We start from the raw sequence: 16,000 nt of genomic DNA, 5'->3' as shown, positions 1-16,000 counted from the left end.
TGCATGAAATAGGGCAAGGGTAAACCACCATGTTTTAGATAACTTGCATCAGAAGGAGGGCAGAAAAGGTGGTTATATGGTTGGAATGTATTTGCAATAGAGGAAACTCCTAATTTTGATGTACATTGTTTACGTAAAAGGGAATCGGAGGGGAATGTGTTCCTTTGGCATCTTCACTTGATGAAACAGATTCCCTTTGTGAATAAGAGTAGCTTCTGATGAATACTTCTAACAGCAGTTTTCTTGCCTTTTGAATAATCCCCAGGCATCAAACTGGACCCGGAAACTTTCAGAGCAGTCTCCTGCATGCCATTATGCAGCATCCTTCAGGTCTATGCTGATGTCGTTCCACTACAGAAGTGATGAGTGGAGCCACATATAACTGCCACCCATGCATGCTGACATGTGTTCCTTTCTTTTTGTGGTGCCTGTAGTTATACCACGAATCAAGCCTGTGGCCACTGCACCTGGATGAACCTGAAAGCCATATTAGAAAGCAAAGGCAAACTCTACGTTGCCAAGCACAAGAATACTCCATGCCATGACCCATCAAAATGAAGGTCTACTTCCTGAAGTAGTTACCACAGTAAGTCAGAGAAAAACATTAGAAATCCAAGCACCAAAATGGTGCCTTCATGCCACTCTTGAGCTAATTTTTTCCCTTACAGGCAACACTCTCACCGTCAAGACAAACTTCTAACAATGCATGATCAGTGTAGCCCTTTGAGTAAAAGAGAACCGCCTCAAGCTCAGCACCAACACAACAGATGTGCTGATTTTCAGGAATAACAGCTCACTTTGGGACTCCACCTGGTGACCCCCTAAACTCGGACCCACCCCAAACGACCACTCTCAGAACCTAGGCTTCATCCTAGGCACCAACCTCACCATGAAGTCCAGGTCAACACCATCACCACCGCATGCTTCCGTATCCTTTACATGTTACATAAAATCTTTAAGTGGTTTCCACTGGACACCAGATGTACCATCACACAGGTCCTAATGACAAGCATATTGGACAATGAGAAGGTACTCTGCTGCCGCATCCCAACTCACCTTCACAGACTTCAAGCCATCCAAGACACTGCCACCAGACTTGTCCTCGACCTACCACGCTGATCCTACACCATTCCTAAGAGCCCTCCACTGGCTTCCCATCCAAAACTGTAGCCAGTTCAAACTTCTCACACATACATTCAAGCCACAACACTGGACATGCATACCTCAACCACCAGCTTCACTTCCACCGATCCACCATACAACATCGCTAAGCATCACTCTCATTCGTGCACACACCTTGCATCCACAGAAGCAGAACAAGAGGTTGATCATCCTCCTACCAAACTGCCAAATCTTGGAACGCCTCCCCCAGCATGACTGCCTCCTCTTCACTTCTTTAGTTTCCCAAGAAGCTGGAGACCTGGCTTTTCAGATAGTCTTCTTGCAGGACCATTGAGGCTGCCTGTACTCTGGCCCAGCCTCACCGCACACCTACACTCACCTACTCAGCGCCTGGATACCCTCATGGGTCACAAGATGTGCTCTACAAATCTACCTTACATTACACTTCTCAGAGACCAAGACAACAGCAAAACAACATGCAGCTCAGTCCCCAGACCTTCCAGCGGCTGTAACAGCAAAACCGTTTTAGTGTGTCAAAGCTGGCACACAGCCACCTATCTGAGTAAGGATGTGATATTTCCTCCAGAGGTGGCAGGCCAACACAATGGACAAATGGATCCTGCTGATTGTGTGCCAGGGATATGCCTTTCCCTTCCTTTCTACCCCACCACATCTTCCCCCCACCTTTAGGACAGTTGATGGAGGGCCATTTGTTTGTCTTACGTTCGATGGTCAGACCACATCTACAGAGTTCAGAGATAACTGGCTTTTGAATGTGGGCTCACCCCATGCTGTCTTCAACAACCTCCAGATGACGGCAAACCACCTAAAATCATAAGGGCTCAAAAGCAATCAACTGAAGTCACACATGACTCCTTTGCAGACTCTCCCGTTAATCAGAGCCATTAGTATACGCTGTGATTTCGTGCCTTTTCCCTGGAACAAAGTCCAGTACATCTGGAAAAATTCACCAGTTTGTATCCGTATATCAGGGGAGACTGCAAAATACCTTCAGTACCCACAATTGGGTCAGTGACAGGCCCCTCTCCTTATGTCATTCAGAGCTTACTGTGGTCATGTATGCATCCCTGCTGGTTGGGGGGAGCCCATCCAGGAGAGGTGGAGATTACAGGACTCTGGTCTCTGGCAGAGACTTGACTCTGCATCAGCTTGTTGGAGTTCAAGACGAAGTTGCTTGGCATTGAAGGCCTTCTTGCCCACCATCAAAGGAAGGCTGGTGCAGATGCTTATGGACAACACCACCATTTGGTATTGCAACACCAAAGGCAGGGAGAGATCTTGAGCCCTGTGCCAGGTCTTGCACCTCTGGAAGTGGCTGGACCACCAAGGTATTTCTCTGGTTTCGTAGTGGGAATTTTAAATGCCAGCTCAGACTAACTCAGCTGCTGGTACCTAATGGATCACAAATGGCAGTTGCTCCCAGAGGTGGTACAAGCCTTGGCTAGATAAAAATGTGCTGCACTGTCAGGACTTCTGAAATTTCAAATGTAGCTTCACTCTGAGACTTCTTCGTTACAGACTGAGGCTCAAGGCTACTTTATGCCTTCATGCCTCTGCCTCTTCTGCTCCAAGTTCTGAAGAATATCAGGAACGACTGTGACCGAGCCATCTGAATGGCACAAGATTGGCCAAGAGAGAGTGGTGAAGTGGTAAACAGAATTTCTGAGCATCAGTCCTCTGATCAAGCTACTGCTTCTAGAGGATCTTCTGTCACACAGTCAAGGTATTTAACCTGGGACAGACCAATGGCGTCTCGATGCTTGAGTTTGAGCAGCAAAAGTTGAACTCCTTCAACTTGCTACCTGACGTCATTGTCATCTTAGTGCAAGACGTCCCTCCACCAAATCAGTGCATTCCAGCCATTGGGACAAATTTATGGATTGGTGCAACACTCAACAAATTGACCGTTTACAGGCAAAATTGTCTGAAGGTTTACTGTTTCTCCCATCCTTACACACACAGGAACTTGCCTTGGGCACTGTTAAGGGCTTCTTATTAGCTCTTTTGGCCTTCTTGCGGTTGCAGGATCCGTCTTTGTTACTTAAATCACCAGTTATGATGGGATTTAAAAAAAGGTTTGCAACATTTGTTTCCACCAAACCCCATTTAGAGTTTCCCCAGTGGGACGTGAACTTGGTCCTCACTTTCTTGATGTGCACCCCTTTTGACCTTTAAAACCAATCTTTCTGATTCCCACAACATTGTAACAAGGAACAATGAGTGGGCAATCAGTTTTTTGTAGGTTTTTCCAGATCAAAGAAGGATGAAGTAGTGCAAAAACAGACCATCTTCCTGTGGAGGTTTCTCTTCATAAAGATGTACTATGTACTGGCAAAAAAACAGCCCCAGCCGTCAAAAAGGGTACTTTGCCTGCTCAGTCTTTCGGGATCTTTTTTGTCTGAGCCCAAAGACACTGCATGGGTTATATACCTAAGTCATGCCTGCAGCAGATCTTGGAGCCCTAAGGCAGGATGCATTATAGCACATGTAAGAGCATATCTAAATGAGCAGATATGCCCCTGTAATGTCTACTACCATTACTAGATATTATAAACAGGGAAGCCATCTTAATGTGTGTACTGGGCACTGGTCAAAACGAGTTACCAAGCTACATAATGGCTTCACTGAAAACTATAGTGTTTAGTATCAAATGCCTTACCTTAACAAATCTGTACTGATGCCAATACTAAATTTATTATGATATGCACCTAGAGAGCACCTTAGCGGGGCCACCTGAAACCTTACTAGTCCTCTGGTGTGCTGGCTTACTGGTCTCATCCAGCCTGCCACCACTGACTAATTTCTGGCCCCCTGAAGGTGAGGACCCATTCTCTCAGGCGGTCAGGAACAATGCCTGCTCGGCTGTAGGTGTTATCAGCTCCTCCAGCAGGTAGGCTAGTAAATCAGCATATCAAGCCAGGGACTTCAAAGACCCTGCCACCTTTAATAGGTGACCATAGCTTCCTCCAGACTTGGAGAATGCCACGCCCTTCCCAGAGGCCCATTTGGCATCATGACAGGTGGAGAATTAGATAGTCAGGAAACGTGTTACACTATCAGGCTAGTCACACCCTTAGGTTGGGCTACCTGAAGTAACCCCAAAAGAAAGAATTGCACCATCTTGTGTGTGGTGAAATTAGGATCTCTGGGACACGGTTATGCCCACTTCTTGCAAGAAGTGGTCATAAAGGAGGTGTAGTGACCCCAGTAGTAAGTAGCCCATTTGCTACTACCTTCCACTACTCTTCATGCCCCTAAATCTATTATTTAGGTATCCCCCAGACACGAGGAAAGCAGATCAAGTCAAGACTACTGGGAACAAAGGAAGTAAGAAGGAGGGCCAAGAGAGCGAGAACTGAAGATCTCCACCAAAGTTTGGTGCCAAACCCTGCCAGGCTGCTTGCACTTCGACAAGCTCTGCGACTAACTTCACAAAGAGCTGGACAACCTCCCCAAACCCTTCGAGGACTATTCAGCACCTCAACAACCAGGAAAGATCTCCTTTGGAGTAGCAGAGCTACTCCTGCATCTGCAGGCACCGAAAGAAGCTGTCTGGTCCACTGTGTTACTGACCATCGGGTCCACAGAGGGAGCATCTTGCCAGGAAGAGGTCACCAAAGTTCTGGGAAGTCAGCCCATTCTCCCCAGTGAGTTGAAGACACTGACCCCTCCAGTAGGCCCACCACACAAATACCGTGGGTCCTGGAGCAGTAGCAGCAACCAAGGCTTGTTGCATCCACTCCAGATGCCAATACTGAGTTAAATGGACCTGCACATCAAAGGACTTTAGGGACAGTGAGACCTATGTCGAGAGTGGCCCAGCTGTCCTGTTTGCCCCTCTTCTGCTGAGTGGATGACAAGAGTGAGAGCCTCTGAGTGCCATGACCTGCTGGCCAAAACACATATGCACCAGAGCATCCTAGCCCAAAGTTCACAAGAACCAACAGTGCCTACATGGTCCAGAGACCCTTAAGAGCTGGGCACTCCCCACACCCCCTTGGGTTCTGCAGGACTGGTTCCGAGTCCCCAGCTGCAGCCTCTTCTGCAGAAGGCTGAGAGCCGTGAGGGCCTGTATCAGTGCGACCACACCAGACGACACCCGTTCCCGCATCCTGCGTATGACTGAACCCATGGTGTCTCTGTGTCCCAAAGAGCCTCAAGACCAGAACTCCCTCTTTGGATTCAATCAGACTGGCCCCTCCAGTCCTCGCTTGCAACCTCTTTTCATAGGCACTGTTGACTGTAATGGGTAGCTTTGAGGCTACCGCCATAAGAAGCAACTCTGGGCTCGGACACCCCAGGGCAAACAGAAGTGACCTATTGGTGCATTCTTGGACTTTGGCCCCTACTTACCTTAAGCCCTGAAGAACAGTCCTGGAAGTAGATTGTAAGTGACCCTATCCAGTGAATGTTTCTAACATAGGATAATATTACCGCCTTCGAGGCTCATGCCTCACTTCTGTACTATTTCTCTCAGTGTAAAAACGTAACTCTGAAAGTAATTACCTGATTACAATGATCTTGGTGTCTAAAATTCATAAAAAGCTCTTATTTTTATAAATTGGTGTTGGATTTCTTCTTTGTGTGTGTCTTGCTTACTGACTCTGTGTACAATGAATGCTTAACCCAGCCCTTTGATTTGCCTAAGCTACTAGACTATCCTACTACAAAAATAGAGCATTTGGGATTATTGAAACATACCCAGCACTATCTAGAGGTTACTTTAGACCCTGAAAACTGTGCTGGCAATCATTGCCATATCCGGATGGTTAGAACTATAGCTGGCCCTGCACAGCGAGAAATACACTTGAGGACTTGTGCAATGCCTGTTGGGAGAAGGCTGCCAAGTAACTGGGAGGTCATGACGCTGGCAGAGCGCTTGGGCTTTCTCTGTACCTGTGCCTGGAGGTCGGGAACTTCCACCAGCGAACCTGCACCTCCCTACCTGCAGCAAACACATGCCCTGCGTGCCCAGACAACGCAACACAATGGGTAAATACAGTTTAAAAAAAAAAAAGATACTAGCGATCCTCCACAAGATCACCCTTCCGCCGCGATGGGATGGATTACCTCAAGGCATGGTGGAGCAATGCTGTGCTGGCTACCATCCTTCAGGCAATGGATGCGTCTCCAAAAGCACTTAAACTCAAGATCGACACACTGGTCACTGACTTGGGACTGCTTCAAGATGACTGTAGATGGCTCACAGAAATGGTCACCACTACTGAATGAACATTGGACGATCGCAGCCCAAAAGTACATATTTTGCTAGGATAAAGACACTAGAACTAAGGGTGAAAGACATGGAGAATAGAGCAAGACGCAATAACCTCTGCGTAATTGGCGTGCCAGAATTTATCAAAGGACCTGGAGCTGATATGACTGCCCTCTTGGAGGGGTGGCTCTGCACCGAGGTGGCCCCTGAGGGCCTCTTCCCATCCTATGCCCTTGATCTCGCTCACCGGGTGCCCTCTCAACCCCTGGTGCGGGACCCAGACCAGCTGTGGCCAGAGGACTGCACTTCAAGGACCGAGATCACATTTTGTCTCTGGCACGAGTAAAAGGAGACATCACCCTACAAAATCCAAGGGTCATGATATTCCCTGACTGCAAAAAAGAACTCAGAAATATGGGCTTCACAAATGCGATGATGTTCCCTGCCTGGCTCCTTGTAACGCATGACAACTCTGTACAGCTCTTAACATCCACACCCCCACCCCTGGTATGGGAGTGGATAGAGTTGCTTCCTAAGGGTTGAGGGGAGTGGGGTGAACAGCTCGGCCAGTGGTAGACAGCAGAGCACCCGGAGGTCTGAAAGGAAGAGAGTCATGCCATTAAGTATGGGATCCAGTCCCCCTCCCACAGCCTGCAAAGCGCCAGAGGGCAGTGGAGAAGGTGGCTACAATGGGTAGGACAGAGTTGATTCTCTCATCAGAGACCGGTAACGAAGACGCAGAGGACTTCGACTCAGTACAAGCATCAGTCTCCTCAGGCAGCTCCCCCACTGGTCACTCCGGGCACAGCGGATGAACTTATCTAAAGAACCTGCAGGAGAAGAGACTAGAAACCCTATCTTGGAACTGGACATGCTTGAATGACCTGTTACTGTTGTAATGATGAGCCCTAATAATGGGTTGAGATCGATCCATAAATCCCTTTTCACTATATTACCTCGATGGCGGGCAAGTAGGCTCCTACCATAGACAGCCACAGCAGCACTAAGTTGTGCATATGAAAAGTGTGTGAATATTATTGTATTGTTTGCTAGTTTTGGATGGGGGTGAATGCACTTCTTGTCCTGTTATCAGGGTTTTGGGTTGTTAATGTTAAATGTTTAATGGTATTGGAAGATTCTGCTGCCTCTGCTGCCATTATTATGACCCCTGTTTGGTGGGCTGGTACCCCACTCCCTCCCTTGAACTGGGAAATCTGGACACTAGCTCCTGGATATCACGGTACGGATCACTCATCGTATCCCCCTTAACCTATACATTTCTTAGTTTGAATGCCAGGGGCTTAAACAATATGACAAAAGGTATAAGCATACTTAAAAAGATGCAGCGCCCACATTCGTTTGTGAGGATAGGTATACACCACAATCTTCTACGCCTTCTCAGCCTTCACATCATGGACTCCCAGGGGGGGTCTTGATTTGGATCTGCCCCGGCTGTCATTTCAAAAGACGGGAGAACTCATTGACCCTAACATGTGGTGTGTCTTGGTGTCCAGCAGACTCGCAGGTCAGGATATTACTATTGTTATGCTTTATGCTCCAAGTTCTGAACAGGGGGCATTCTTCCAGGCACTCTCCCACTCGATAGATCTACATCTCACACACTGTATCATACTAGGGGGGACTTCAGTAGTGTGTTTGATCCTGCAGATGATCAATTTCACCCACCCCTGAGGGATTCTCCTGTGATCAGGTTGGCACATACATTCTGGGGATGACAACAATGGGGCCTGGTAGACTCCTGGAGATGACTGCATTTTGGAACCAGGGACTATTCATTCTTCTCAGGGCTTCATGACTTACATGTTCAATTGGACACATTTCTCTACTCCCCGGGGCACACCCAAGGGTGCAAAATGCAGAATATCTGTGCTGCACGGTCTCGGACCACAATCCAATAATACTAGCATTGGACTGGCACGGAGAGCGGCCCCAGATTCCAAACTGGTAGATACATGTAAAGATGCTAGAAAATCCAGTATTTAAACAAGCTATAGTGGAAGCCATTACCAATTACTTTGTGGAGAACGCCCACTCAGCCCTCAGTGGAATGATCCCTGAGTGGGACGCTTTCAAGGTGGTGATTAGGGGTTGATTCCTTGTCAAAATAGTGGGTGTTAGGCGCACCCTGCTAAGGGAGGTGGAGGTACAGGAACAAGCTTTGAGAGAGGTAGAGAGGGCCCGTCCTGGGAATCCAGAAATGCAACAGCAGCTGGTGGACGCCAAAGAATGACTAGCTGCATGCATGGAGATGCTTAGGTGCTTTGACCATTGCGGATATATGATCAGGGTTCATGCAGAGTGCAACAAAGCTGGCATGCTGTTGGTGTGGCATGGTTCTCCAAAATTGGAATTAGAGACCGTACAAGGCGTACATCTATATCACCAGGCTGAAATAACCCAGTGATTTGAGGACTATTGTACAGACCTATGCGCCCCCCCCCAAGGACCACCACAGGAGAACCTGACTGAGTTCTCAGGAAAAGCGGACCTCCCGCGCTTAATTGCGGATGACGCTGACAACCTAGGAGGCCCCATCACCTTGCAAGAAGTGCGAGTGGCTGTTAAGCCCATGGCACGAGGCAAAGTGCCCAGAACTGATGACTTCCCGGTGGAGTTCTATGCCACCTACATTGACAAACATGCCCCTAGGCTGATGGAGTTGTATACTGTGGCCTAGGAGGCTGATTGGCTGTCGACCACTATAGATGAGGCTCTGGTGGTCCTGTTGCTCAAACTAGGACGACTGCCTCAGGATGTCTGGGCATATCGGCGTTTATCCATGCTCAACATAGATTACAAAACCCTGTGTCGAATATTGGCCTCCCATCTCACCCACATGTCCACACTTATACATCCTGACCAAACCAGGTTTATACCAGGACGAAACACAACGATAAATATTCCCAGATTTCTCTCTTTCATGGAAACTGCAAACCCAGAAAAAGACGACGTGGTGGTAGTCTCCATCGATATAGAGAAAGCTTTTGATAGCCTTCGGTGAGATTACCTCTATGATGTAATGTACCGGTTGGGGCTGAAGGTGTTTTTTTTAGCAATGGACCTGGCTCCTATACACAACCCCGACTACATGGGTCCACACTAGCAAAGTGATCTCCAACTCATATGTGGTGGGGAGAGGCACCAGACAGGACTGCCTCCTCTCCCCACTTTTGTTTGCCATTGTGGTGGAACCATTGGCCAGAAGGACATGAACAGAGTGTTCCTTTCGGGGTCTGAACCAGAGGTGACAGCTCCATGACGCTGCACTTTATGGTGATGACATGTTGTTCTTCGCTGGAGCTGTATCGCTGCTGGAGCAGTTTAGTAACTGTTCTGGGCTTCGACTAAACTGAAAAAACTAATTTATATTTCCGCACTCAGAGTGCAACCCCCCAGGGACGAACATGGACTCCTATGGGAGGGAACCTGTATGAAATGCCTTGGGGTAAAAATATATCACAGCACGGGGAGACATCTTAGACTTCAACATTGGCAGCCTTGAGAGCGCTCCTAGGTAAAGTGACTTTCTGGAGGACCCTCCCCTTATCTGTGGCGGGATGCTTAGCAGTTGCTAAAAAGGTGGCTCTCGTCGCCTGCTTTATCTCTTCACCACCCTCCCAATGATAATCCCTCGCAGATTCTTCAGGGAGATGGACTCTGTTAGCTGCACTTACCTGGGGAGCTGCCAGTGGACGGTAGCCCTGACCAAACTTTGCATACCTGCAGCTGAAGGGGGGCTGGCCGCACCCGATGTTGAGACATATTACCTAGCAGGCTAAATCCAATGGCTGAACCAACAGTTACGCGCCAGGGTGGACAACATACAATGGCACTGTATTGCTTCAAGAGGTGAGAAGTGGGCGCAGCACAACTGAATAGACCAGGGCCTGGGATGTACATGTTAAATGCCTGAAAAATCTGACATGAGAGTCCACTGAGAGCTCCTTGCTTTCTGAACCTAAGGGGAAACCTAAACTCACTATTAGCTATACAAGGAGATGGGGGGAGGAGGCAATAAGACATGCCCACTCTAGGGTACCTCAGACAGCAGCACATAATGGAACACGAGGGAAAGTAAGCATCGTAGTTTTTACATGGATGGGGGGGCAGCGGAGGGAGGGGTTTGATTGTTAATGACTGTATTAATGCAAGGAATGAGACCAGAACAGGTTGCCTCAATATATGTGACACGTTATGTGCCAATCTAAACTGAAAATATGTACTTGACTGGCACAGCACTTGAATTGTAATAATGCTGCAAACCCTCACTCTATGCATTATTGTTGATTAAACCTAATAACATTTGTTAAAAAAAAAAATAGGCAGCTTCCTACAATGACTAATCCTGAGCATTTCTGATCCTAGAGCTTATTTTCCTAATGCAAACTCAAGACTCTAGGATCCTGGAAACCGGAGGAATTTAAATGTGGGTAGTGGTGTATTCAGAAACGTCAGCCATTGATCAGATTGTGCTGATTTTCCTTTGTGGCTCACTGGCTCATCTATTGATAGTGTGTGACAAGAAAATGTCTTTCGTACTATTATATACTCCTGCTGCCGCAGTGGAGACCGTAAGAGAAGAGTGGTAATCAGAGGGTTGGTTTATTTACAGAAAGGCCTTCTATTCAACCATTGCCTTCTTTGTTTCCATTAGAGAAGCGATTGCGATCGCCAAAGCCAGGCTGCTACCAGAGGACCCCATCCTGAAGGACCTTTATACCAGCTGGGCAGCAGTTCTGGAAAAGGATGGCCATTACTCCATGGCAGCTAAATGGTACGTTCTGAAAGTGTGTACACAAATCTAGGTGTGTGAAAAGTTGTGCCGTTTAGGCTATGACTGTTTGCATTAGATGGTCAGGTGAAGATCCCTCCTACTACTTAGGACCAGACTGACTAAAAGCTGCACATTTTCCAATAATAGTCTTGCCTCCCTCTCACTTATGGACAGCTCTCCCAGCACCACACAGTAATGTGCTCACACTAATTAAACCAAAGGAAACCAACTCTCCACACTTCTAGATTCTCATGACTCACACTTGAATGCCAAGTTGAAATTTTCCTCCCTCTACTCACGTCTGCACCACATTGGGACCAGACTTAATGATGCTAGTCTAAATCTGTCCACATACAGCTCTTTCGAATCCTCACCCACTGACGCCAATGTAAATACTAAGGGCCTGATTGAGATCTTGGCGGACGAGTTACTCCGTCACAACGGTGACGGATATCCTGACCGCTGAAATATAAATCCCAGAGGATATGATGGGATTTATAATTTGGCTGATGGGATATCTGTTACTGTTGTTACTGTGATGGAGTAACTCGTCTGCCAAGACCTTAGTAAGGCCCTAAGTCATGCAGTCTAATTAGTTCCACACACAACACACCTAGCTGACCTCCTTCACAGGCCTAGAGCCTTATGAGCCCCTGAAACATTAACATCAGGGGTCCTACTCTCTGATTCCAGCCAAGCCCTCCAAAGTGACAGTCTCCTTGTCCGTACTGTTACTCGCTGTAGCATCATTTCTGCCAGGTACTACATCCTAACAAAAATGGTGTGCTCTGCTGCAATGTAGCTGCCCATTGATCATTAATGAGACTTCTGTAATGCTACCTAAGATACAAATGCATTTGGTTCAGCGAGTCCTAAATTAGCTGGGCTTTCATCAGCAGCCTCTGTAATATGGACCCTGTGATCACACCGTAGTGATCTTTTTTTGGCACTGTGACGAAGGGGCACTTAATTCACTGGTGACAAGCTGAAATCAGTGCAGCACTAAAGCCTCTTGGGCTCCACCCTTACAACACAAAGTGGATTCATCCCAGTACCACTGTTTTATTGCCTGTAAATTGCCAAAGCCTGGCTAGCACCTACATTTTATGACTGACTTACTTGTGTCACTCCATCAATATTAAACGGGTATTGCAGATTCTGAAGGAGAGAGAATAGTGATCTATGTGGTTGAAACACATTTAAATGTCTCTGCCCTCAAGACCCTATTAAGTGAAGTCAACATGGGGCTTGTTTTTGTTTCCACAGCTACTTGGGGGCTGATTCCCCCTATGATGCTGCAAAAGTGTTGGCCAAAAAAGGGGACCTGGCCTCTCTTAAAACCGCCTCTGAGCTGGCTCTGATTGTTGGGGAAAACGATCTCTCTACATCCTTCTCAATCCGGTGTGCCCAAGAGATGCTCTCGGTTAGGAACTGGGTGGGCGCCCAGGAAGTCCTGCAACATCAAGAAAGTCTGCTGGTGAGTACGCTTTTATGCGAGTGCATTTATAAGCCACACTGCTGGTAAAGGAACCCTGTGAGTCTGAATCTGCATCTGCTGAAGGGAACCACCAGAATATTTCTAGCGCGGATGCTTTGTGCATCTGGCTAGTGGGTGACAAGACTTCTTTTACCCATGTTTCTCTATTTGAGCAGAATCCTGTAGCAAACTGACTGTATCTAAAGCTGCCTCTTTCTACTTGCGAGCACCCTTTGATTCTCTCTGGTTTGCAAATGTGTAGTCGGATAGAGAGGACCCACTCTGTGCCTGTTCTGATGGGGAGGTGAAAGCTTCAATTCTGTTTGCTGGTGCAGATCCTTTGTGCATATGCTGCTGAGTGCTCCTCTGTCACTAGTATTGAGAGATCCTCCATCATATGCGGTGAAGAGCGTTTGACTTTTTCATGGTACTATGAAGGATTTGGTCTCTCTCGTGATCAGAATTCTTTCTCTATGCTGGGGAGATCCATCTCAGTCACTGTCTCTAATCATGTGATATGTGCTTCTTAATCATGCGCTATACGTGGGATGACATGTTCACACCCTCTCTGTAATCACATGCCATCGCCAGAATAGTTATTTCAAGATAATGCACTGTGTTCAACGTGCATTATCTTGAAATTACAGGCTATTTCTTTGCTCTCTCTGCATCGCCCTTTGATCAATATGTATGATCTGGTGATGTCCATGGTTTAACATTAGACACTGTGCTCATATATGAGTGTGTGTGGTTGTGTGTGTGTGTCACGCGATGCACTTTCTCTGTGAACAAGTGCTACTTCTGCAAGTATGATTTCCCATCTCTCAGATGAAGTCTCTGAAATTATGAGGTAACTGGAGTCATGTGTTTCGTTAATCGCAGCTGTAAAGATGCACAATCACCAATCTGTGCTTAGTTTCCCTTGAAGTCATACAAACTGTCTTCTCTTGCATCTCTCTACCTCATGCCATTCCAGGGCCAAAGACTTGTTTTCTGCACAAATGAGGTGCTGTACGGGCTTCTACAAGAAAGGTCTACAATTGAATGGAAGAGCCAGTCCCCACCCTGCCTGCACACATGGAAAGTGAGACAGGAAGATGTTTTAGCTGATGTTTTAGCAAGTCTTTGGAAAAGTGAATTTGGTGTGAGTACTGTGGAGCAGTTGAGAGCTGCAGCACTGCAACTTCATGGCAAGGAACATCCACCAGCCACGATCAACACCAGCGCTAAGCAGGTAATGCGGGTGCAATTCTATTGTCTGTGGGGCACACTTCGTATGGGCATTTCTTGTTGAGAAAGGCATTCCATGGTCTGCAGAGATGTCCCTGGACTTTGTGATAAAAATACAACCGCACTTTTAGAATATCCCTAGGCGCCAGACTTGAGTTTGAGGATTTTACAGCAGTGCACCTGAGCACCAACAGGTAACGCCCATGTGGCTCTGCATTGACTCTGTACCCCCTCCCCTCCACAAGTGATGGAGCAGATCCACATATAAGCACAACCACTGTGCACTGATGGCCATTCCTTTCTTTCTGTGCTACCCTCGACGCAGAACTGGAGCTCTGCTTCTAACCTTGTCAGTCTTCTGACAACTCAAAATTGACCTCAGGCAATGTGCGAGGGATGATGCGTCCCCAAAAACGAGGTATAAGCTGTCCCATGACTGCAGTAAGCAGATGTTGTTTACAGACCCTCAAAACAAGTCTCTTTGGTACATGGGCTCTGATCAAACCCTAAGTTGTGTAACAAATGTGTCCTCATTCACCTGAAGGCGATGTAGGAGCAGGAAGCAAAACTCAACAAGGCTGAACATAAGAAGTCGTCATGATCTAAATAGAATTCCAGCTCTAGTTTGTGGGGCCACTCCAAATATCATTCAAGAAGCCAGTCCTGCATGAAGTCCCATTCCCACTCAGTCTTAAGGTAAGTCGAGGATACGTCAAAAGCACAAGAAAGCCAACCGTGACCCAACTCCGTCCCTCCGCCGTAAACCAAACGAGAAGGCACAAAGATGTCAATCTAAAGATCATGCACCAAAAGCATCTGATTCTAATCAAGTCCCACAACTGGTCCTGGTGCACCCTGAATTCTCTGGGCCTCAGTCGGCCTTGCAGCAAATTGCAACCTTTAAGGAGGTCATGCCACAGCATTTACAGTCTCTTCTGGCTTTATCTGATGCGTCTTTGGGCTCCAGACAGACTCCAATTTTGGTCTGTGAGCCATTTGCTTACCCCTTCATGCCTATTTATCAATGTGAGATTTCAAAACATCAGTCACTGTCTATACAAAGCGACTCTAAGCCACTGCCTCAACACCAGCACTATAAGAGGCTAGAGGGCTTTTTCGGATTGGGCTCTGTTGCAGTCAGGGTATTCAGAATGCTCCCCATTACATTGATGATGATGATGATTATGAAAATTATGACTTTGCTCACAACCACCTACTCTCCTCTAATAACACCTAAGGCAGGCTTTACCTGGATTTACAAAATACCAGTGGGCTAGGTACTTCTACAGAGATTTGAGCTGTACTCGCCACCTGTGCCACTTACAGAAAAAAAGAGTCTCTTTTGCAGTAGTTGTGCCAGATTACAGTTGCCTACTGTTGAAACTGGGGCAAATCTGTCAACTGAGATCCTTCAACCAGATCATACCTTATCTGAGCCTTTACTACCATTCAAACACTCTCATTGCCATCTGAAATAGGCCGTGTTCAGGCCTCCATTAGTCAAACCATTTATCCAGTAACATAGGTCCCTGGTGATCCCAATTTTTTGACAAAGCACTCTACTCCTGAAAGGCTTCTGGTACAAGTAAAGTCACTCCTAATGCCTTTCCGACCAACCCTTCAGATAGAGAGTCAAAATGTATGATACTTTTGGAAAGAGAAGGTTCTCTTCTGCTACTTTAGCCATAAGATCCTTGAACACAGTGTTCCTTCTGGGCAGGTCTACCCAAGTTTTTTGTGACATGGTCAACAAGATCTTGCCAGCAGTCCATAGACTTTAACAATACATAATGGCAAGAGTCTAAGTCTTGTGTGGTGGCTTCCGGGTTAGATCAGTTGGGTTTTCAGGCGCTGTCCATGTATCTTTGAGGAATCCAGATTGTTTGGAGGGTTGGCTAACTGAGAGCTCAAACAATTTATGGTCAATGTAGCCACAGCATGATCTGTTGGACTCTTGAACCTGCCAAGCAGTTCCACTAACAGCGCAGAAATTGTAGGTGTTTTTTCAGGGGGCTAGCTTGCAGACCATGCAACCCTCCCAACCTGTGCAGCAGCAGACCCAGTCCCTTAAGGGCAGAAGTTGTGGTGGCAACGGAGGCCACTCCTCTAGCTTGAACATTTCTCCTCTAACACTTCCTTC

The 16,000-nt window shown here is 47.1% G+C and overlaps 1 protein-coding gene across 2 annotated transcripts in view; it reads left to right on the top strand.

The window, feature by feature from the left end:
- The window catches only part of GEMIN5 (gem nuclear organelle associated protein 5), a 330,369-nt gene that overhangs the window by 230,472 nt on the left and 83,897 nt on the right, over positions 1 to 16,000 (top strand). For both annotated transcript variants that reach the window (XM_069199624.1, XM_069199625.1), the window contains exons 23-25: positions 11,034 to 11,153; positions 12,420 to 12,630; positions 13,607 to 13,864. In XM_069199624.1, coding sequence (XP_069055725.1) covers positions 11,034 to 11,153; positions 12,420 to 12,630; positions 13,607 to 13,864 — 589 coding nt within the window. The remainder of the gene's footprint in view (positions 1 to 11,033; positions 11,154 to 12,419; positions 12,631 to 13,606; positions 13,865 to 16,000) is intronic.

The sequence above is a fragment of the Pleurodeles waltl genome, chromosome 7 (assembly GCF_031143425.1).
Source record: "Pleurodeles waltl isolate 20211129_DDA chromosome 7, aPleWal1.hap1.20221129, whole genome shotgun sequence".
In the NCBI taxonomy this organism is placed as follows: Eukaryota; Metazoa; Chordata; class Amphibia; order Caudata; family Salamandridae; genus Pleurodeles; species Pleurodeles waltl.
This window is presented reverse-complemented; position numbering and strand designations above follow the sequence as displayed.